The 22808-nt window shown below is 45.3% G+C and overlaps 1 protein-coding gene across 7 annotated transcripts in view; it reads left to right on the forward strand.

The window, feature by feature from the left end:
* MGA (MAX dimerization protein MGA) overlaps nt 1-22808 on the forward strand; it is a 660453-nt gene that overhangs the window by 412802 nt on the left and 224843 nt on the right. For all 7 annotated transcript variants that reach the window (XM_029598656.1, XM_029598662.1, XM_029598663.1 and 4 more), the window contains one exon: nt 5345-5472. In XM_029598656.1, coding sequence (XP_029454516.1) covers nt 5345-5472 — 128 coding nt within the window. The remainder of the gene's footprint in view (nt 1-5344; nt 5473-22808) is intronic.

Genomic DNA, 22808 nt, shown 5'->3' on the forward strand with positions numbered 1-22808 from the left:
AAGCCTAGCATCCTGTTTCCAACAGAGGCCGAACCTGGCAATTACCCAAACACTAAGAAGATCCCATGCTACTGATGCAATTAATAGCAGTGGCTATTCCCTAAGTAAACTTGATTAATAGCCGTTAATGGAATTCTCCTCCAAGAACTTATCCAAACCTTTTTTGAACCCAGCTACACTAACTGCACTAACCACATCCTTTGGCAACAAATTCCAGAGCTTTATTGTGCGTTGCATGAAAAAAAATTTTCTCTGATTAGTCTTAAATGTGCTACTTGCTAACTTCATGGAATGCCCCCTAGTCCTTCTATTATTCGAAAGTGTAAATAACCGAGTCACATCTACTCGTTCAAGACCTCTCATGATCTTAAAGACCTCTATCATATCCCCCCTCAGCCCTCTCTTCTCCAAGCTGAACAGCCCTAACCTTTTCAGCTTTTCCTCATAGGGGAGCTGTTCCATCCCCTTTATCATTTTGGTTTCCCTTCTCTGTACCTTCTCCATCGCAACTATATCTTTTGAGGTGCGGCGACCAGAATTGTACACAGTATTCAAGGTGCGGTCTCACCATGAAGTGATATAGAGGCATTATGACATTTTCTGTCTTATTAACCATTCCCTTACTAATAATTCCTAATGTTTTCGTCTTTTTTGCGTCTGGTGAGACACATCCGGAAACATATTTATTTTGAATTGCGTAAACATTTCTAATCTATGTCTGAAACAGTCTCAGAAGCCAATCTCTATCAGGCTCTAGAACTAATGAGACTATAAGTGTAGCAGGCACTGCAATATCAGAGTCCGAAGCCTCAATGATAGCTGTTAAATCCATTAATGGTGTTTCCACAGGCTGTAAAATTTCTGTTCCTTCTCTCTACATTCCCGTTTCCCTTCTATAAGGTGGCAGGTAAAATACTTTAGATCTTGGAGGGATAGCATTCTCAGGTATCTTTAATATTTCTATTAAATATCTTTTGAACATCTCCCTCGGAGGGACCAATGGAACTTTAGGAAAGTTAATAATCCTCAAGTTCTTATTTCTGATGGTATTTTCCAAAGCTTCCACTTTTAATGCTAAATTGGCATTATCTTTAGCCAGCAAATGCTGGGACTGCTGTATAGAATTCGTTTGCACTCGAAGATTGGAAACTTGCTGATTTATATCTACTGTGGTATTTTCCATAGTCACAATTTTCTGTCCCATTTCGTTATACTTCTTTACAATAGGTGAAAATTGTTGTGTTATAGAGCTTCGTAACTCAGCATTTGCCTCCCATATAGATAATAAAGATATCTCACCCTGTCTTTGCACTGGAGGCAGCTCTGGAGCTGGTAATTCAGTCCATAATATCTCCTGATTTACTCTCTCTGGATTTCCCCCTTCTCCGTCTCGAGTATTCCTCCTGTCCGAGCCTCTCAAGATGGCTACCGGGCTTGCAGCTTCCTCTTTCGCCCCGCTGTTCCCGCTGAGCTCACCGACACAATCTCCTGGGTCCTCGGCATCTCAACAGCTGTTTGGGTGGTTCTGTCAACTGCCGGATTACAAGGAGGCGTTCCTCTTACCAGGCTCAATGGTGACATAGAGCCAGGGAGAGAGGGGAGCTCGTATTCTCCTCACCCTCTCTCCAGTGGCTGGTTCCTCAGTATCGGGCTGCTGCGGGTGACATGGGTGTCCATAGGTCCGGACAAAGTCTGATCCAAGGTAATTGCGGGGAAAGACACCCTGGGTTTCCTTTTCCTCCCCATACACAGGAAACTTTCTGAAGGTAAGTTCTTCCAAATCAGTTATACTGGCCTGGAGGAATCAAAGTGCAGGAGAGAATGGCCATGCCGACCTCCTAACAGTCTGCCATCTTGGAACTCCCCTCACCACCTGGATGTCCAGCACGCACTCTTTCTGGATCAGGGTGGCCACCTGTGCGGCTCAGGCAGTGTCATATATTGATACTATCCAAAAAATCGGTAGATGGAGATCAGACGCAGTGAACACATACATTAGGGCAGATCATGCTTGATGTAATAACTGGTTTCTCAAATTTTTTCTATTTGCAGGTTTACCCCAGGGGCAAAGAACAATCTGGATTGTCAGAAACTCCTTTGTCTACTGGGCGGGAAAAAGGGCCGGAGATTTCACATATGGGTGTGGCACCTGGGATTGGGATTCACTGTCTAAGCTCAGTGTCATAATTATTGACCTGGGTGGTAACGATCTGGGGTCTCTGTCTTACAGACATTTGATTTGTTGTATGAAAAGCGACTTGGGCGAGATTGCCGCCTGGTTCCTGGGTACCTGCCTAGTGTGGTCTAATATCATACACCGAGCAAAATGGAGTGACAGTAAATAGTGGAGGACGGGGCATAATAAGATCAACAGGCAGGTCTGTGTATGGGCACGAAAACTGGGGGGGGAATGACACATTTCACATGAGTGGGCAGATGAGCCTTGTGAGGGCCTTTATAGAGATGACAGAATGCATCTCTCCGATATAGGCTGTGATCTGTTTAACAATGCGATGCAGGAGGTCCTAGAGGATATCTTCAAGTGAGAAGGCCGCAGCTTTGTGTTGGGGGCATAAGGCAAGTAGTACTACCTCATGCTGGTGGTGGGTGCATGAGCCAGTGGGTTATCTTTGCCAGTCGGATGGCCTCCTTGCTTAGAAGAGCACGGCTGGGGGCTGAGCTTTGAAGGCTGTCTTGCTAAGTAACACAGCGGACAGCCAGGGTCAGACACAGTTGGTTTCAGGTGTGACCCTTGGCTCATGTGCCGAATTATGTATACTGACTATGCTAGTAATAAAACTGCGGCCTTTTTCATCCAGTTCTTTCTCTGCCTCTGCTTCACTTTTTGTATGGGAGTGGCTCTCTGGTTGCGGAGGGCAGGGAGGGGTCCCTGCAGTTATGGCGGATGTCAACGTTATAACTTTTGTTATGGTGAAAATTTTAGTTAGCACTTTTTCAACTTTTAAAATTCAATGAAAGAAGTTGCTTCAGAGATGAATTCAATGAATCAGCCATGGCCAAGCTTTTAGCTTTGAAATAACTAACTTACTAAATGTTTTGTTTTTTACAGAGATGGCAATCTTATTTAAATATTCTTTTGGCTTGTTTCATACTTGCTCAGAAATGTTTAGAGGTCAATATTCAAAATGTTTTTTTCCCAGCTGAATTTGGGACTTGGCCAGGCAAACCAGAGGGTTTAAAATTCATCTAGACAGCAGGGGAACATTTTAAACAGACAAGTCATTTTTGGGATAAAACCTATCCAGATAAATAGGAATTCTGTGAGCAAGACTTAAACTTAGCCTGATAGCACTGAATATCCAGGCTATCCAGCAAAGTGTAATCAAGTAAGTCTATCCATCTTCAAAGCAGGTCTAAGGTTATCCGGGTATATGTACTCTGATAACTTTGGCCTTAACTGGTTATTCTAAAAAATATGGGGTAGATTTTCAGAGGTACGCGCGGACGTACATGTGAGCGTGCTACCCGGCACGCACACATGTATGCCCGATTTTATAGCAGGCGTGCCCATGTTATAAAATCGGGGGTCGGCACACGCAAGGGGGTGAACAGTTGTACACCCAGAGGTAGATTTTCAAACCGCGCGATTTGGCCTACTTTTGCTGGCGCATCAGGCGCAAGCAAAAGTACGCTGGATTTTAGTAGATACGCGCGGAGCCGCTAAAATCCGGGATCGGCGCGCGCAAGGCTATGGATTCTGTATAGCCGGCGCGTGCCGAGCCGCACAGCCTACCTCCATTCCCTCCGAGGCCGCTCTGAAATCGGAGCGGCCTCGGAGGGAACTTTCTTTTGCCCTCCCCTCACCTTCCCCTCCCTTCCCCTACCTAACCCACCCGCCCGGCCCTGTCTAAACCCCATCCTTACCTTTGTCGGGGGATTTACGCCTCCCTCTGGGAGGCGTAAATCCCCGCGCGCCAGCGGGCCGTTAGCGCGCTGGGACGCAATCTGGGGGCGGGTACGGAGGGTGCGGCCATGCCCCTGGACCGCCCCGGGCCGTAACCACGCCCCCAAAACGCTGCCGACACGCCCCCTAAACGCCGCGACGACCGGGCCCGCCCCCCGACACGCCCGCCTCGGAGAACCCCGGGACTTACGCGAGTCCCGGGGTCTGCGCGCACCGGTGAGCCTATGTAAAATAGGCTCACCGGCGCGCAGGGCCCTGCTCGCCTAAATCCGCCCGGATTTAGGCAAGCAGGGCTCTTAAAATCCGCCCCCTTGTGCGCACCGAGCCCGCGCCGCTTTCTCCCGCCCTTCCCCCCTACCTTTTTCTTTTTTTTTACTTCTGTTTTAAAACTTTCTTCAGCCCTATGGCTGAAGTAAGTTGCGCGCGCCAGCCAACTGCCGGTGCGCAATCCCCGGCACAGTGGCAAATGGCCGCTGTGTCGGAGGCTTCTGACCTCTCCCCCAGACCACCTCTTTAGTAAAGCCCCGGGACTTAGACACGTCCCGGGGCTTTACACGCATCGTGGCTGCAAAACAAGATTTAAACAAATGTTTGTGGCCCTGCAGGCTTGTTGATCCCCCAACTCTGCAAAACAAAAAAAAACAAAAAACTTTCTATCAGGGGCATTGTGCTTGATCTTCCCATCCAGCCCCTTAAAAGATGTAAAGAAAATGTGTTGGTCTGTTGGCCTGGTCAGCCCTTGCCCTTACCCCTCACCCCTCCTGAATTCAAGTAGCATATGCAGGATATAAGTTCCCTCCTCATGTCCCCCTCCCCTCACAGCGACACAGCAACACAGACACAAACCTTCCTGCCATACCCAGCACCCCCAAAAGGCCTGAGACACCGATGGCAATGCAGGACCCTACTAGGTACAGTATGATCTGCTCCTAGCAGCCATGGGTTCATGGATAACTTTTAACCTAACTGGCTACATTCAAACATAGCCAGCTAGGTTTAAAGTTATCTGGGTGTATATACATAGATAACTTTCAGAGAGTATATTCAGTGGGAGACTTGTCCCTGCTAAATTTCCAGGAAAAAGTTATTCTGCTAATTTTAGCCTGATAACTTGTCAACTAGCCGTTTTTCTGAAAATTGACCCCTGAGAGTAAAATGACTTTATGGGATTTTTTACATTGTACCCCAGAAATAACATCAAAAGTGGTAAATACTTCCGACTATTCCCAAAATAAAAAAAAAATAATGGTTGAATATGTGGAAGTCTGATTAAATATGGATTAAACTAATTCCACTTTGAAGTAGATCTCTTAGGAACAAAGTTAGAATTTGGATTTCATGTAAATTGTGATCTCTCTAAAAACTCTGTCCAAAGTTGTTTTTCACTTTTCTAATTTATTATAAATGTTATCTTTTCAGAATGATTCTGGTTCCTCCAGTGAAGATGATGAACAAGTGGACATTGAAACAGTGGAGGAACTGTCTGAGAAAATTAACATTGCCCGTTTAAAGGCCACAGCTACCCATATCCGGTCTTCCAAAGAGCAGTAAGAATCTTTGTTCTCTACAGAATGTACAGCTGCCACCTAGGAAAAAGGAAACTGTTTAGGCAGCTCAGAGTTGCTCAAGTTGGGAGAGAATTGAGACAAGCAAGACATGATTACAGCTGTGAGCGGAATTAGATGAAAATTAGATGAAAATTAGGCAGAACAGATGTAAAGATTTGAACTGGGACAGATAGTATCATGGGAAACAGAACATGATAGTCCTTTTCTGTCATAACACAGATCAAAATGTATGGTATTGTTTTGAATAATATCCATGTGTAGATTTCTGTAACTAGTTTTAACTATACAATGCAGGTTAATGACATAACCTTCAGCATGGAGGATTTGCTTGAATAGAGGAAAATTGTAAATTGAGAGGTTGCAACAGGCAAGTATCTGCTGTGTTGAGAATGTTTAGCATTTTGCCACCTTTGATTTCCACAGGATCACTTCACTTATGAAGGCAATGTAAGGTTGGTAGAAATCAAATGGCATGTTTGAAGAGTATGATTGATTGTAAGGCATAAAATTCCAGTGGCAACTGTTAATCAGGCTATATCTGTACTATTCATATATATATAATATATATATATTATATATATATATATATATATATATATATATATACACACACACACACAGTGCCTTGCAAAAGTCTTTACACACATGTACATTTTTCACATTCTACTGTCTTAAAAAACAATTACAAATAAAAATGCATTAAAGTAAGTTTGTTTCAATGATCTATACATTGTGAAAGAACAATGCTAAAAATATTCCAAAAATAATTAAGAAAACCAGAAAGTCTTGATTACATGAATCTTCACATCCCTTGATTTAATATGCAGTAACAGCCATGAGTCATTTAGGATAAGTGTCCTCCATCTTTGTAGTGTGGGACAGTGCAGTTTTTGCTTGTTCTTTATGGAAGAAGAGTTCAAGCTTTTTCAAGGTGCTGAGAATCATCTGGCCTGCAGTCTTACACAGAACATAAAAATTGCCATATTGGGTCAGACCGAGGGTCCATCAAGCCCAATATCTTGTTTCCAGTGGTGCCCAACCCAAATCACAAGTTCCTGGCAGGATTCTAAACAGTAGATAGATCCCATTCTGCTAATGCCCAGGAATAAGTAGAAACGTTTCCCAAGACTATCTGGTTAATAACACTTTGGGGCGGATTTTAAATGTCCTGCGTGCGTAAATCCGGCCGGATTTACGCACGCAGGACATTTAAAATCTCGTTGTGGGGGCGGGCCCGGGGGGGCGTGGTGCCGGCCCGGGGGCGTGGTCGAGGCCTCCGGACCAGCCCCCGGGTCAGGTGATGGCGCGCCAGCAGCCCGCTGACACGCCAAAGGTAAGGGGGGGTTTAGATAGGGCCGGGGGGTGGGTTAGGGAGGGGAAGGTGGGGGGAGGGCGAAGGAAAGTTCCCTCCCAGGCCGCTCCGAAATCGGAGCGGCCTGGGAGGGAACAGGCAGCGTGCGCTGGGCTCGGCGCGCGCAGGTTGCACAAATGTGCACCCCCTTGCGCGCCGACCCCGGATTTTATAAGACACGCGCGGCTACACGCGTATCTTATAAAATCCAGCGTACTTTTATTCGCACCTGGTGAGCGAACAAAAGTACGCGATCGCGCAAATTTAGAAAATCTACCCCTTTATGAACTTCTTCACCAAGAACTTGCCCAAACCTTTATTAAACCTGGCTATGCTAACTGCTTTTACCACATTCTCTGGCAATCAATTCCAGAGCTTAATTGTACATTGAGTGAAAAATAATTTTCTCAATTTGTTTTAAATGTGCTACTTACTTCATGGAGTATCCCCTAGTTTTTTTATTTTTTGAAAGAGGAAATAACCTATTCACATTTACTCATTCTATTTCACTCATGATTTTATTAGACCTTTGTTTTATCCTTCCTCAGTTGTCTCTTCTCCATGCTGAACAGTCCTAACGTCTTCAGCCTTTTCTCATAGGGGAGGTATTCCATTTTTTTTATCATTCTGATTGCTCTTCTCTGTATCTTTTTCAGTTCAATTCTTTCTTTTTTGAGATACAGCAACCAGAATTGCACACAGTACCCTAGGTGCAGTGTCAACATGGAATGATACAGAGGTGGTATAATATTCTCTGGTTTATTCTTCATTCCTTTCCTAATAATTCCTAATATTCTGTTTGGTTTTTTGACCACTGCCACACACTGAGCTGAGGATTTCAAAGTATTGTCCACAATGATGCCCAGACCCTTTTCCTGGTTTGTCACTCCAAATATGGAACCTGACATCGTGTAACTACAGTGTTGGTTACTTTTCCCTATGTGCATCACTTTGCACTTGTCCATATTAAATTTCATCTGCCATTTGGATGCTCAGTCTCCCAGTTTTACAAGGTCTTTGTGCAGTTTCTCACAAGCTGCTTGTGATTTCACCAGTAACTTTATCATCTGCAAATTTGATCACCTTGCTCGGCCCCTTTTCCAAATCATTTATAAATATATTAAACACCAGTCCCAGTTCAGATCCCTGAGACACTTCACTATTTACTTTACTCTACTGAGAAAATTGACCATTTATTCCTACTCTCTGTTTCCTGTCTTTTAACCAGTTTGCAGTCCACAATAGGACATTGCCTCCTATTCCATGACTTTTTATTTTTCTCAGGAGTCTCTCATGGGAGATTTTGTTAAATGCCTTCTGAAAATCCAAATTCACTGTATCTATTGGATCACAATTAACTACATGTTTATTAACCCCTTCAAAAAAATATAGCAGATTGATAAGGCAAGACTTCCCTTGTGTAAATCCATACTGGCTGTGTCCCATCAAACCATGCCTTTCTAAATGTTCTGTGAATTTATTCTTTAGAATAGCTTCTTTGATTTTTTTTCCCGTTGTTGAAGTTACGCTCACTAGTGTATAGTTTCCTGGATTACCTCGAGCCCTTTTTAAAGATTGGCGTCACATTGGCCACCCTCCAATCTTCAGGTACAATAGACAATTTTAATGATAGACTACAAATTGCTACTACTAGATCTGCAATTTCACTTCACTTTTAAGTTCTTTTAGAAGTATGGATTGTAAACCACCTGATCCAGGCGATTTGCTACTCTTTTTAGTTTGTCAGTCTACCTTATTATATCATCCAGGTTCACTGTGATTTTTTTCAGTTCTTCCAAAGCACCACCATTAAGTACTGTTTCCAGCAAAGGTATCGCCCCCAACATCCTCTTCAATAAACAGCAAAGAAAATAATTAATTTGATCTTTCTGCTATGGCCTTGTCTTTCCTAAGTTCCCCTTTAACCTCTCAATCATCTAACGGTCCTAAGAACTCCCTAACAGGCTTCCTGCTGTGGGTATATTTTAAAACGATTTTATTATGAGCTTTTGCCTCTATAGCCAGCTTCTCTTCAAATTCTATTTTTTGCCTGCCTTATCAGAGTTTTACATCTAACTTGCTAGTGCTTATGCTTTTTTGTATTTAGTTGAATCCTTTTTCAAATTTTTGAACAAAGTTCTTTCACCTCACTTTTTAATCATGCTGGCAGTTGTTTGGCCATTCTTCCGCCTTTTCTAATATATAGAATACATCTGATAGGGGCTTCCAAGATGGTACTTTTAAACAGTGTCCCTGCATGATGTAAATTCTTTACCTTTGTAGCTTCGCCTTTTAGGTTTTTTTTTTTTTTTTAACTATTTTCCTCATTTATTACTCATTTATTACTCCCTTGTTTTATTGTAACTGCATTCCTTAGCCTTCTCTTGTTTAATGTTTTTTACTACCATTACTATTATTTTATTATTATTACTTAGATCAATGTTATTTATTGCCTTTTTTGTTCCCTATCTACTTGTTAATTGTAAACCGACATGATGCGATATTTATCGCGAATGCCGGTATAGAAAAACTTAAAATAAATAAATAAATAAATTTTATCAGTCTCCCTTTTGAAAGTTACATGCTAAAGCAGTAGATTTACTTAAAGTCCTCCCTCTAGTCATTTACTTAAATTTGATAACTTTCGGGCCGATACAGTACAGTGCTCCGGCGGAGCGCACTGTTAACCTACATTTGGACGTGCGTTTTTGACGCGCTAGCTTTACCCCTTATTCAGTAAGGGGTAAAGCTAGGGGTAAACGCGCATCTAACCCCCCAAAACTAATAGTGCCCTATTAGTTATTCCCGCGCGATTCAGTAAGTAAAATGTGCAGCCAAGCCGCACATTTTACTTTCAGAAATTAGCGCTTACCCAAAGGTAGGCGTTTAATTTCTGCCGGCACTGGGAAAGTGCACAGAAAAGCAATAAAAACTGCTTTTCTGTACACCCTCCAACTTAATATCATGGCGATATTAAGTCGGAGGTCCCAAAAGTTAAAATAATAATAAAAAAAAAAAATTTAAAATCGGGCCCGTGGCTCGCAGGTTCAAAACCGGACACTCCATTTTGGCGGTGTCCGGTTTCTGAACCCGTGGCTGTCAGCAGGTTTGAGAACCGACGCCGGCAAAATTGAGCGTCAGCTGTCAAACTCGCTGACAGCTGCCGCTCCTGTCAAAAAAGAGGCGCTAGGGACGTGCTAGTGTCTCTAGCGCCTCTTTTTACCGCGGGCCCTCTTTTGCATGCGGGCCGATACTAAATCGCGCACACAGGAGAGTGGCCTGGGTGCGCGCCGGGAGAGCTGGCGCTCGGCTGCTTTCCCGCGACTTTTACTGTATCGGCCCTTTTATGAGCAGTGTTGCCAAGCAGCCCCAGCACTGTTACCTTTCTGACCATATCCTTTGTTCTACTTAGAATTAGATCTAAAATGCTTCCCTTCCCGTTGGTTCCTCGACTAGTTGCTTCATGAAGCAGTCATTTATTTCAACTAGAAATGTTTCCTACCTAGCATGTACTAATGTGAATTTACCCAGTCAATATTGGGATAATTGAAATCTCCCATAATTATTGTGCTGCTAAATTTGTTAGCTTGCCTATTTTCCATTAGCATCTCATGGTCCATTTGTTCATTTTGGCCAGCTGGATGGTAGTATACCCCCATCACTATATTTTTTTTCTATTATACATTTAATTTCTCCTATAAAGATTCTATTGTTCATTTAGTATCCTGCAGGCTCTTTATCTTGTTGGTCTATGCCATCCTTCAAGTCTAACCACAGATTTCTTTATTGGCTGAGCCACTGCATTTGTTGGTTTGCATTGTGTTGAGGATCATTGTCTTGCTGATAGAGGAATCATAGCCTTCCTCCAATCTGTACTTTTGAGTAACGTTATCCTGAAATTCCTTTGGCATCTACTTGTTAGACATATTTTGACCTTTGCTTCAAACAGCTTGATTCTTAATCCAGGTGTTTTCAAATAATCTCAATTTCTGTGATAGAACACAGGTGACTTCTATTTAAATTGTAGGTGGTGGTAATGCAATTTTTTAGCCAGAGCTAATTTGGGTTTGTTATGACAAAAGATGTGTAAAGACTTATGCAGTCAAGACCTTTTAGATTTTTTTAATTCTTTAATTACTGTTGGAATATTTCTGTAATTGTTTTTCCATGATGAAAGTGTAGAGTATATTGTGTAGATCAGTGAAACAAACTCCTACTTTAATGAATTTTGATTTGTATATATTAGAATGTGGAATATATATAAGAATACAAAGACTTTTGCAAGGCACTTTATATATGCATGTGTGAGACATGGATACTAAGCTTTTCTTTGGATTGAAATGCAGTGATGTGGTATAAAATCTCTAGCCAGTAGGATATCACTGTTGATAACCACTTCACAGTAATCAAAGATGACCACAGTACATTGACAGATTCATATGTCAAAAATGTAGTCTGAAAGAGCAATTTATTATTTGTTGTGATTGAGTATGTGTGAAATAATTTTGGCATATTCTCCCAAGTATGCTTAAGGCATGATGTCTGATGTCAAAAACTGAGTGTCTTCAGCACTTGGGGGGAAAACCACTGAAATCTTTGAATGCACATACTGCAGTGTATTACTGATTGATTAATTTAGAATATGAACTGTTGAATTTATTTAGAAAGATTACCATTGAAATGGACATTAAAATCTATTTTTTACTTTGTGTTCAACTGAATTGTTTGTCAAGTTGCAGCAAATTGTTATCAACCATTGTTAAAGCTGCCCTGTAATTGGTTAATACTTCAGGCTGTGTTCATTTTGTATTAAGTAACAGTAATATCTAGGTAGACTTAGATGCGCCATTATATGTTAAGATAAAATTTATTTCCACTTCACCAATCCAGACAAATTTGGTTTAGTCCAACATCCAGTTGATGGAGGCAGAGACCATTTCTTTTTTTAATCCTGTGACATCAGTACCACATATACGTGGTGTAGTGACAGTTAAAGCCAGTGTTCCCATGACAAAGCAGATTTTAAAATTCATTACAAAATTCCAGCTTCTTTTATCTTTTTTTTATAGATGAAAGTCCTCTTTAAAATTGTTATGCTAAAAGATTTTATAATTTACAACTTTTTCTCTTTTTTTGTTTTTTCATTCTTCTCGTTTACTAGAAAATCTCTATATTCTCCTAGGACAAGCAGGATGGTAGACCTCACATGTGGATGACATCATCCGATGGAGCCTGGCACGGAAAACTTTTGTCAAAGTTTCTAGAAGCTTTGACCAATAGACCGAGCATGCCCAGCCAGCTACTATCCGTGTGTCCACGCGAGGTCCCCCTTCAGTCTCTTCTTTTCCACAGTGCAGTTGCCTCGCGGTCGTGGAGTTCTCCATTTTTCTTGTTTTTCTCGATAGGTTTCGGGGTCCTGTCTATCTCCTCGACGGGTCCCCCTTCGCGGTCTGTGCTTCCTCAGTGTGGTAGGTTTTTCTGTTGCCTTTCTTTTCCAACTTTGTGGTCGATTCCCGACTCTTGCCTCGTGGTGACCACCTGTCATTGACCACACGCCAGGTATTTTTCATGGCGTTGACTGGTTTTCGTCGGTGCCCCCAGTGCCCACAGACCATGTCTATCACGGAACCTCATGAGGTTTGCATCCTCTGCCTGGGGGCCTCGCATATCGTCTGTAGGTGCCATCTGTGTGATCAGATGACACCCAAAGGGCGTCAGGCGTGCCTCGATAAGATAGAGAAACTTTTCGGGGCCCTAAAGTCTGCTCCTTCTAGTCCTGCGTCTGTCCCATCGATGCCGAGAGATTGCGGGGAGCCTTCTGACTCGCTTCCTCTGGCTGTTCTCTCACCAGTACCTCCAAGGATCGAGGGGATGGTGATAGATCCTCGATAGTCTCACTGATCTCCCAGTCATTGGGATCTTCCGCTTCCTCTGTGCCAGGGAAAGACTGGGCCAAGTACTGAAAGAGATCCTGCAAGCATCGCCACCGGTCGGCACGCGGCTCCGGTTCCAGGGCGGCATCGGTGGCTGCCGAAGCGACACCGGTCATCGGAGGCCCCATCCTCAAATGCCCCTGGTAGTCTTAGGTGTTCCCCACTGACACCAGTGCTGGGTATCGTGCCACCTTGGAGACCAGAGGAAGAGCCAGTGACATCTCATACCCCTCCATCAGTCCTGGCCACTCCGGAATTTCAGGAGGAGTTGGACCGCAGGGTGCAGTCCGCGGTGCTTAAGGTTCTCCAGAGCGTTGAGCTGCTGGTGCCACCGGCCCCCATACCGGTGCCCACACCCCCAGCCCTCGATGTTAGCACCCCTGCTAGAGAGTCTGGACGTTCTTAGGCACTCTTCTGACGCAGCCGGTGCCCAGAAGAACCCAGCGGCCACCGATGCCCTCCACCGAAGCAATCCCGATTCTCCGGTCCTCCGAGGAGGAAGATATGGCGGTACCATGTTTCCCGGACCATGGTTCCCCAAGCCTTTACTGGGTCCTTCCGGCCTCCCACAACCTTCAGTCCCCTCGATGCCAGGAGAACCTTCAATTCCCGTGGTGAGCATTGGCGCCAGGAGACTGGCCTGGCTCCGGGCCTCTGGCCTCTGGCCAGAGGTCCAAGATAGGCTGGCCAACCTCCCCTGCATATGTGAAAACCTCTTTGGGGATAAGGTCCGAGATGCAGTAGCGCAATTGAAGGACCATCATGATACCCTTCAACAGCTGTTCACTAGTGCCTCTGAAGGCCCGTCCTTGGCCAGGAAATTCTCCAGGCTGGGTTCCCGGAAGCCCTTTTACCGGCAGAGGAAATACTATCCTCCAGCCTCCCTGCCTCATATGGCACCCATCAGTTCCAGGGGCAGTCCTAGCCAATAGTGAGCGCCTAGACCCCAGCCGGCATCTCTGCAAACCCCGGCCACAGGCTTTTGATTGGCGGCGAGGGAGTGGAAGTCAGTTGACCATACCCCTGACATCAGATCCCCCATTCGGAGGCAGGCTCATGAGCTTCGCCCATCGCTGGGAAGAGATCAGGTCGGACTGCTGGGTTCTCTCTATCATCCGTCAAGGGCACCGTCTAAATTTCAGCCGACTCTGAGGCCTTTCCCCCATGTCCATCGTGGGATTCATTCCCCCCAACTGGTCATTCTTCAGACAGAACTCTCCACCCTCCTTGTAGTGGGTGCAGTGAACCGGTCCCTCGCCATCAGCAGGGCTGAGGGTTCTATTCAAGGTATTTCTTCATTCCGAAGAGGAATGGTGGCTTTTGCCCCATTCTCAACCTCCAGGCATTGAACAAGTTTCTCGTAAGAGAAAAGTTCAAGATGGTCTCTCTGGGCATGCTGATCCCGCTCCTCAGAGGAGGAGACTGGATTTGCTCCCTCATTCTCAAAGAGGCTTATGCACACACTGCAATAGTCCCCAGTCACCAGAAATACCTCCGCTTCGTGGTGGGGAATGCACATTACCAGTACCAAGTGCTGTCCTTCGAGGTGGCATCGGCCCCGTGTTTTTACCAAATGCCTAGCAGTGGTGGCTGCCTATCTCAGGCATCGCTCGGTGCACGTGTTCCCCTACCTGGACAGCAGGTTAGGCAAGAGCGACTCCCGCTTTGGCCTTGATGGTGATGGCGCTGCAGTCTGTGGGGTTTGTTATAAACTTCACCATGTTCCATCTCTGCCTGTTTCCTCAGCTGGACTTCGTAGGCGCCAGGCTAGATACAGTGTAGGCTAAAGCCTTTTTGCCCAGAGACCGGGCAATCACCCTTGCCTTGCTGGCTACCCTTGTCCAGAACAGCTGGAGGGTTCCAGCCTGCCTTCTGCTCCACCTGCTGGGCCACATGGCAGCCTCTGTCCATGTGACCCCTCTGGCTCGCCTCTGCATGAGGAGAACCCAATGAACCCTACGGTTCCAGTGGCAACAGGCTTCCCAGGATCTCGAGGCTCCTGTCGCAATTACAGGCCCTCTAAGAGTGTCTCTATCCTGGTGGGAAGAACTTTCCAACCTGGAAAAAGGACTTCCCTTCCAACCCTCTTCGCCTCAGGTGATTCTCATCACCAATGCTTCCCCTCAAGGCTGGGGATCCCATGTGAACGGTATCCACATGCAAAGTCTCTGGACTGCCTCTGAAGCCTGCTCTCAGATAAACTTCCTGGAGCTTCGAGCAATTCGGTACATTCTGTGGGCATTCAGAGACCAGTTGTTGTCCAAGGACGTCCTAATTTGGATGGACAACCAAGTTGCAATATGGTATATCAACAAGCAGGGTGGCACGGATTTTTTCCTCCTCTGCCACGAGGCGGTACAAGTGTGGACCTGGGCCCTTTCATAGGGAATGTCTGTGCAAGTAACCTACCTGCCGGGCTATGTCAACATGCAAGCGGACCACTTAAGCTGCTCCTTCAGCCACACAAGTGGTCCCTCAACCCAGAGGTAGCGGCTGAGCAGCCGAGCTATTTTGTCAATGGGGTATGCGATATAGATCTCTTCGCCTCCCCACACAACCACAAGGTGAGAAGGTATTGTTTCCTGGTATCGGGGGGGGGGGGGCAGCCATCTGGCCTGTGAGAGCCTTCTCCCTCCATTGGGGGAGGGGCCTGATGTTTGCGTACCCCCTCGCTACCGCTCCTCTTGAGGACTCTGCTAAAGCTTCAGAAGGACAGAGGGACCACAATGCTCGTGGCGCCCTCTTGGCCCTGATAGGGCTGGATCCTGCTTCTGCAGGACATGTCAGTGCAGGAATCCATCTGGCTGGGGATGGCGCTCAATCTCATCTCTCAGAATCAGGGCACCTTGAGCCATCTGAACCTCCTGGTGCTGGCCCTCATGGCTTGGATGTTGAGCGTGTAGTCCTCCAGCCCTTGGAGCTCTCGTACTGTGTCTTCCAGGACCCGGTGGTGTCTCGATAGCCCTCCACCAGGAAGTCCTACAGCTTGAAGTGGAAAAGGTTTTCTATCCGGTGCGTGGGTCATAATTTAGACTCTTTCTCATGCCCCCTTCCCTGGCTGTTGATTACCTGTGGCATCTGTCCAAATCTGGGCTTCGAACTAGCTCAGTCAGGGTACACTGCTGGCCACAGACAGTCCACCCAGCTCTTCGTGTCCCTTGATGCCAACAGGCTGTGAATGGCGGTGGGTAAACAGACCTTGTCGAACTGGATGGCGGATTGCATCGCCTTCTGCTATGCGCAGGAAGGCCTTTCGCTAGCTGGCAGAGTAAAGGCTCACTCTGCGGGCTATAGTGACGTCGGCGCATTTGCATGCAGTCCCCATCGTCGAGATCTGCCAGGCCGCAACCTGGAGTTCTCTTCACACATTTGCGGCTCATTATTGCTTGGATAAAGACGGGCATTAGGACAGTGCCTTTGGTCAATTCGACATGCGCAACCCATATGTTCCAGGCCTGAACCCAACTCTTCGTACCTTTGTGGTAACCAGACAGTTCCCTGCTCTTCTACAGTGCCGCAGTTGTGTTGTACCCATTGGCACCTTGTTCGGTCGCTGTTGGTCTCTCCCGTTTAGCAGGGACAGTCTGGAGCTTGGTATTCACCCCCATGTGAGGACTACCATCCTGCTTGTCCTCGGAAAAAGCACAGTTGCTTACCTATAACAGGTGTTCTCCTAGGACAGCAGGATATTAGTCCTCAGGAATTCCACCCACCTCCCCACTGAGTTGGGTTCTCCTTTCGGTTTGTTGTTTTATTTTTTCGCTTGTATTTTGCTATATTACAAGACTGAAGGGGACCTCATGTGGACACTTGGATAGGAGCAGGCTGGGCATAGCTTCTAGAAACCTTGACAAAAGTTTTCTGTGTTGGGGTGCATCGGATGATGTCACCCACATGTGAGGACTAACATCCTGCAGTCCTAGGAGAACACCTGTTACAGGTAAGCAACTGCGCTTTCTTTTATGTTTTAACTGCCCGGGTAGGTTTCTGGGCTGATGCAGCAGAAATAAAGGAAAGGAAGTTATCAGGTAAGTCTAAATTTTTCCTTCTTTTGTTTCTGCTGCACCAGTCCAGAATGATTGGGAAGTGCCAAAGCCCTATTATTCTGGATAAGAGGATAATAAATCTGTTTATAGAATGCTTGCTTTATAAGCAGTGTTCTTTTTAATGAAAACATCCTATCTGTAACATTTTGATCAGAAATGTAATGTCGACCATGTGACCACTTTACAGATTGTTGCCAGATGTAGAACTCCTTATGCCTAAGAGAATGACTGATCTCTAGTTGAATGGGCTGTGATTTCTGATAGAACCTGATTTCCTTTTAACATATGTGCTGTTCTTATAGACTTCTTTGTGAAACTGCCTATGTTTGGTTTGGCTGTCACCTAAACTTTTTATACTCCTTCAAAATAAATGAACTATTTATCTGACTTTTGGGGGGAAAAAATTGAGACCTCTAAATATCTCAGAAATATTTTGATTACTTCTGGTTAAGTAGAATGAGCTGGATTAATTGAATTGGTATTGGCAGATTAATGAAAAAACGTCTTCCTAATGTTTTAACACTGGAATAACTATTCTTAAGATAACTTAATTCATTGTCCTTTTAATAGGCTCAAAAGGCAGTGTCACTGAAGTCTTCATGAACAAGTTTAGCATCTATATTGGATAAAACCACTCTATGGAGTACTTAGGATCTAATGCCTATCAAGTAACAGAGTTTCCCTTGTCTCTGCCTTTGTGTCACAATATTACTGATACCTGCATTCAAATTTGATTGTGCACCTAAAATTTTTACTAGCCCCCCCCCCCCCCCCCCCCCCCCTTTTTTTTTCTTTTTTTTTTTTTTTTTTAGAGAAGCTAAAATGACTTAAATATCTGCATGGCTGGGAGAGTTTGATAAAGCTTTGAAAAATGATTAAAAAGCATGCCAGATTTGAATATATGCTAAGATAGTGATTTATTATTATTATATATTGAAACTATATGGAATAGTAAGGAAGACCAAAACCTTTTAGTAACTAAACTGAACCTATCTAGAGTCGTCATAAGATAACATTAGAACGTGGTCCTACAAAGATAATGTGGCTTGGATTATAAGATCTAGTTCCTCCTTAAGTTTTGGGATTTTTTCTTTTATGTTAAAATAGGTCCCTTCAAGGGACCACAGAGGGAAATCTACTTCCAAGTTCTCCTTCTGCAGGAGAACTCACTCGATGTCTCATGCCTTCTGCAGGAAAAACCGCATCATCTTTGTTTTTGCTAATTGCAATTAGGAGGATACACTTCCTAAAGGAGCTTCTGTTCACCTGTATAGAGAAGATTTTGGCTTCAGAAATTAGCTTGTAAATTCTAACCTTGTTCAGTCTGGAGAGCAGGAAATAATGTTTTATGATATTGGAGATCTTTAGGAAAACGAGAATATCATCTAGATAAATCACCATGCACACGTACAGGAGGTCCCTAAAGATCTCATTCATCATGCCTTTGAATACTCAGGAGCGTTACATAAACCAAAGGGCATAATCAGGTATTTGTAATGGCCATCTCGCATATTGAATGCGGACTTCTACTCGTCGCCCTGCTTAATCCAGACGAGGTTGTAGGCCCTGCAGGTCCAGCTTCATGAATACCTTGGCTCCCTGAAGGCTATCCAGAAGTTCCGAGATAAGCGGCAGGGGGTAACCATCCTTTTTTGTTATTGAATTCAGACCCCAGTAGTCTAAACAGGGACATAATGTCCTGTCTGTCTTGGATACAAAGAAGAACTCCTCACCTGCTGGAGATGTAGAGGGTCTAATAAATCCTTTGTCGAGATTTTCTTGAATATATTGAGACATGGCCTTGGCCTCCGGAAGGGATAAGGGATAAATGCTACCCCGTGGCGGAAGTAGATTGATGGCACAATCGAAGGGGCATGCTTCGGCAGAATGTCTACCTTACTTTTGGAGAACACATCCACAAAGTCAGCATACTGTGGGGGCGGCCCCACAGAAAACATGACCAGAGGGATGGGCGGTGGAGGCCAGACCTGAAGGAGGCAAGAGTCATGGCAGCAAGGACCCCACTGGGTGAGTTGGAGAGTTCCCCAGTCAAATTGAGGAGAGTTGGAACTCTAACCAGGGCAGTCCTAAAACGATAGGATGCACTACCTTATCAATGATGTGGAAGGTTATCTCTTCCATGTGGAGAAGTCCGGTGTGGAGACGCAGTGGGGCTGTCACCGAGGTAATCCGGCCAGGGAGTGGTTCCCCGTAGATGGAGGCGATAATCTGAGGTCTCTCCCAAGGAACAGTTGGCAGCTTCATATGATCCACTAAACCCCTTCATAATGAAATTCCCACCTGCCCGGAATCTACCAGCGCGAGGGTGGCGAACTCATGAATATTCATGATAATCACTACTGGGAGTGTAAGTTGGGGAGTGGCGGTAGTGTAGTCTAGGATTGTCTCCCCACTGGCTCCTAGGCTTGTTAGTTTCCGTGCTTCAAGGGGCAACGTGCCAGAAGGTGCACCTTTCCGGCACAATAAAAACAGAGGCCCAAAGTACGGCTGTGGAGTTTCTCCTCTGGTGAGAGATGACTTTGTCCCAACTGTATCGGCTCCTTGGACCAGGATGGCGACATGGATGCCATTGGTGCTGAGACCAGGGGGCGGGTAAAAGATGGGGCCAGTGTCACCTGCCTCCGGAGGGGGTTGTAGCTCTCGGGCCCATTGCTGGAGGCGACGATTGATCCTGCTTGTCAGGTGGATGAGATCATTAGGTGATTTGGGCAATTCTCCTGTGGCTAGTTCATCCTAGATCCGCGAGGAGAGTCATTCAAAAAAATGCTGCGAAGGCGGTCCTCCTGCCAATTTAGTTCAGTAGCCATGGTACGGAACTCGATGGCATAATCTTATCAGGGGTTGAGTACTTTGTCAGAGCTGCACAGGTCAGAACCAATGGTAGCCAACTGGCCGAGCTCATCAACTACCTACTTGAATGCCTTGATGAACTGTGAGAAGTCTTTACGTAATGCATCCCCATGCTCCCACAGGGATGAGGTCCAAGCCAGTGCCTTTCCATCTAGCAGAGAGAGAATAAAAGTGGTTTGATGGTGTCACTGGAGAATTGCGCTGGCTGGAGCGAGAAATTCATGAAACACTGGTTTAGAAATCAACGACAGTGCCTGATCCCCAGCATACCAGGGGTGGGTGGGCGGGGGTACTGGAAGACTCACCATGGGCAGGGCTGCTGGAACTGCAGAGACAGTTGGGGCCGTGGGACATGGCTGTGGTAGCATCGAGATGGACGCTAAGGCACTCCATGGAGCCCGCTAAGGCTTCCAAAAATTGGTGCTGCTGCTGCTGAAGCTTCTGTGCCATTCCCGGTATGGCCTGGAGGTCTGTGAGATCCGCCGGGTCCATGGCCTCAGCAAATTGTAGCATCTGTGAACCCTTGAGCCAAGGCAAGGTTGACGCTACCTGCAGTGAGGAGCCCTGCAGGTCCTCACCATCAGCGGGCAGAACTGGCAGGTGCAGAGGCCTTAACTGGAGCTTCACAAATACTAGCCCACATTTTCAGCAGGTTGAGTCCTTGGGTCGGCTGAACTTAGGCGCAGGCCTCATATCATGGTGTCCAAAGTGGTAGGCAGGCAAAAAAAATTGTCAGTTCAGGCCAAGGGCAGGCAGCACAGACGAGGATAAACTGTGGTCGAGGCAGGCACAGATCAAGCAAAGTTAAAGGAGGTCCGAAGTCAGCCAGGGGACAGTCCTAGTGGGAGACACAGTAGTAGATCAGCCTGGGGTTTGAGACCAAGGTGACAAGCCAGAGGATAGGGCAGTGGAGACGAGGGAGCAGGACTCAGGAGACGTGCAGAAACCAAGGCTAGAGACAGGCCAGGAGGCAACTAGCTACTCAGAGAGTCAACCTGTTGCTAAGGTTGTCTGTGCATGGTCCGGACTGTCCTTTAATAGAGAGGTGCAGATGACATCATCAGAGGGCACCACGGTGGATTTCCTGCAGCGAGTCCTTTAAATCCAGCACCTAGGGGAAGCCCCTTATTGGAGCGTAGTCCCTTACGCGGCACGGCTGGGCCCATGCGGCGGCTTGCTGCGTTTCTTCTCCTAGGGCTGTCGCAACTTCGGGGGAAGCCCCACAATTCCCAGCAGGAGGTGAATGTGGCTGGCTGTGGGATGGACCCACGGCTGGCCAAACGCAAGTCTTAATTGAAAAACATCTTAATTTTGAAGCAGAAATGCTTTTAAGACAATGCTTGAACAGGTTGTCACTTTGCTAAAACAACTGGAGAGAAATTATACTTTAATAATTTATTTATTTATTTATTTATTTGAAACTTTTATATGCCGGCGTTAGAGGGGACATCACACCGGTTCACATATTAACAGCAGAACGGAAAATTACATTATAACAGGGCGATGGAACATGGAAGGGAGAACGAAAGTGAAGCATAGAAGGATAGAGAACAAGCCGCAGGGGCATTAAACAAGAAATTAAAACAATTCACAGCATTGTTATATACATGGAGGTATGTACAGTATTAATGGTATTATATACCTCATCCTGTCCTTGAGATAGATGCTTTCTCCCAAAGGGAAAATTTATTTAATGATCACCTTAGGGAACATTGTGTTAAATAGTGGCTTTAAAATAAAAGATCTAGGAAGTGTGAAGGAAGTGAACTTATAGATAAGATCTCTGTCTGAAACAAGTTTCTGGCAAGTGCCCTTCAGTTGAAACAATAATTATTCTCAAAATAATTTTCCATTTCTACCAGGAACACAAAACTGTTTTCTTTATATTCTTCCTCTGTGACTGTAATAGAAAGTTCTATTGCATAAATAGAGGTTTGTTTGTTTTTTTAAATTTGATATCATGCTAAATGCGCTGAAGCTTCTTTATTGCAGGAGATGCAGCATCTAGTCCTTCGTCCTGCTTACAAAGCACAGAAAGTAATTAAGGAATCTGAAAACTTCTTTGATCAAACTAGTGGAAAAGATGCTGTCTTTTAAGACTGATCACATGTTACATAAAGTTCTTATTTCAAAAACAGACGGACCATGAGTTTTGCTTATATTTGTCTAGGCAGTGCTGTGCATGAGCTATTTTCATGAAGGCCTCCATTCTAAAATCAATGGATGAAATTATCTTGGGTAGGTTCAGTGGTGAGTGGGTGAGAAGCAGTGACAGTCTTTACTGGCCTTTGCACACTCAGCCCACCCTTCCTCTCATGGCTGATCCAAAACCTGATCTGCAAGCAGATTTAGTCATGAAAATCAGTACAGATTCTATGAGCCAGTGCAAGGTCCTAATCCATTTTCATGCAGGCTTCCTGTGACTGCATAAACTCATGCGAGGGCTAGACCACTGCTGGACCTTTGATTGCATACTGGCTTACAGGCCCCATGATGACTTCCACTAGTAGTGCTGCTGACAGCATCTGAAGAGCATTGCCTTTTGAGGCACTTGTGACCCCAGCTGGAAGTTTTGTGACCCCATTTTGGAAGCCCTGCTTTAAAGCTTTTTCAAGGCCCTAATGATTTAATGCAGTTCAGGCTGATCTGTTGCTGCTGTAGTGCAGTGGTCCCCAACCTTTTTTGCACCAGGGACCGGCTTCAAGCAAGAGCATTTATCCATGGCGGGGTGGGGCAGGGGCGGCTTTGGTCATATGGGGGTGGGGTTATGGAGGGGGTTGGGTTTTAGTGCACACTTATTTAATTATTTATTTATTTTATTTATTTATAACTTTTATATACCGGCATTCGTAAAAAAAAAAAAACCATCATGTCGGTTTACAGACAACTGAGAAAGGAAATTACAATGATAGATGGAGGAAGGATAGGAAGTTAAAAGGTGACAACTTTACTGTAGAGCCAACGGGCGCCACAGTTATTAAATGAGATTACATGTGGTTAACCAGGTTGGACATAAATTAATTATATACAAGAGACGACAAAGTGGGTGGTAGCGCGGGGGTGGGGGATGAAGCGCATAGGGGAGGCGGGGTGGGGTAGGAACTGTACAAGGGG

Source organism: Rhinatrema bivittatum, chromosome 4, assembly GCF_901001135.1.
Source record: "Rhinatrema bivittatum chromosome 4, aRhiBiv1.1, whole genome shotgun sequence".
In the NCBI taxonomy this organism is placed as follows: Eukaryota; Metazoa; Chordata; class Amphibia; order Gymnophiona; family Rhinatrematidae; genus Rhinatrema; species Rhinatrema bivittatum.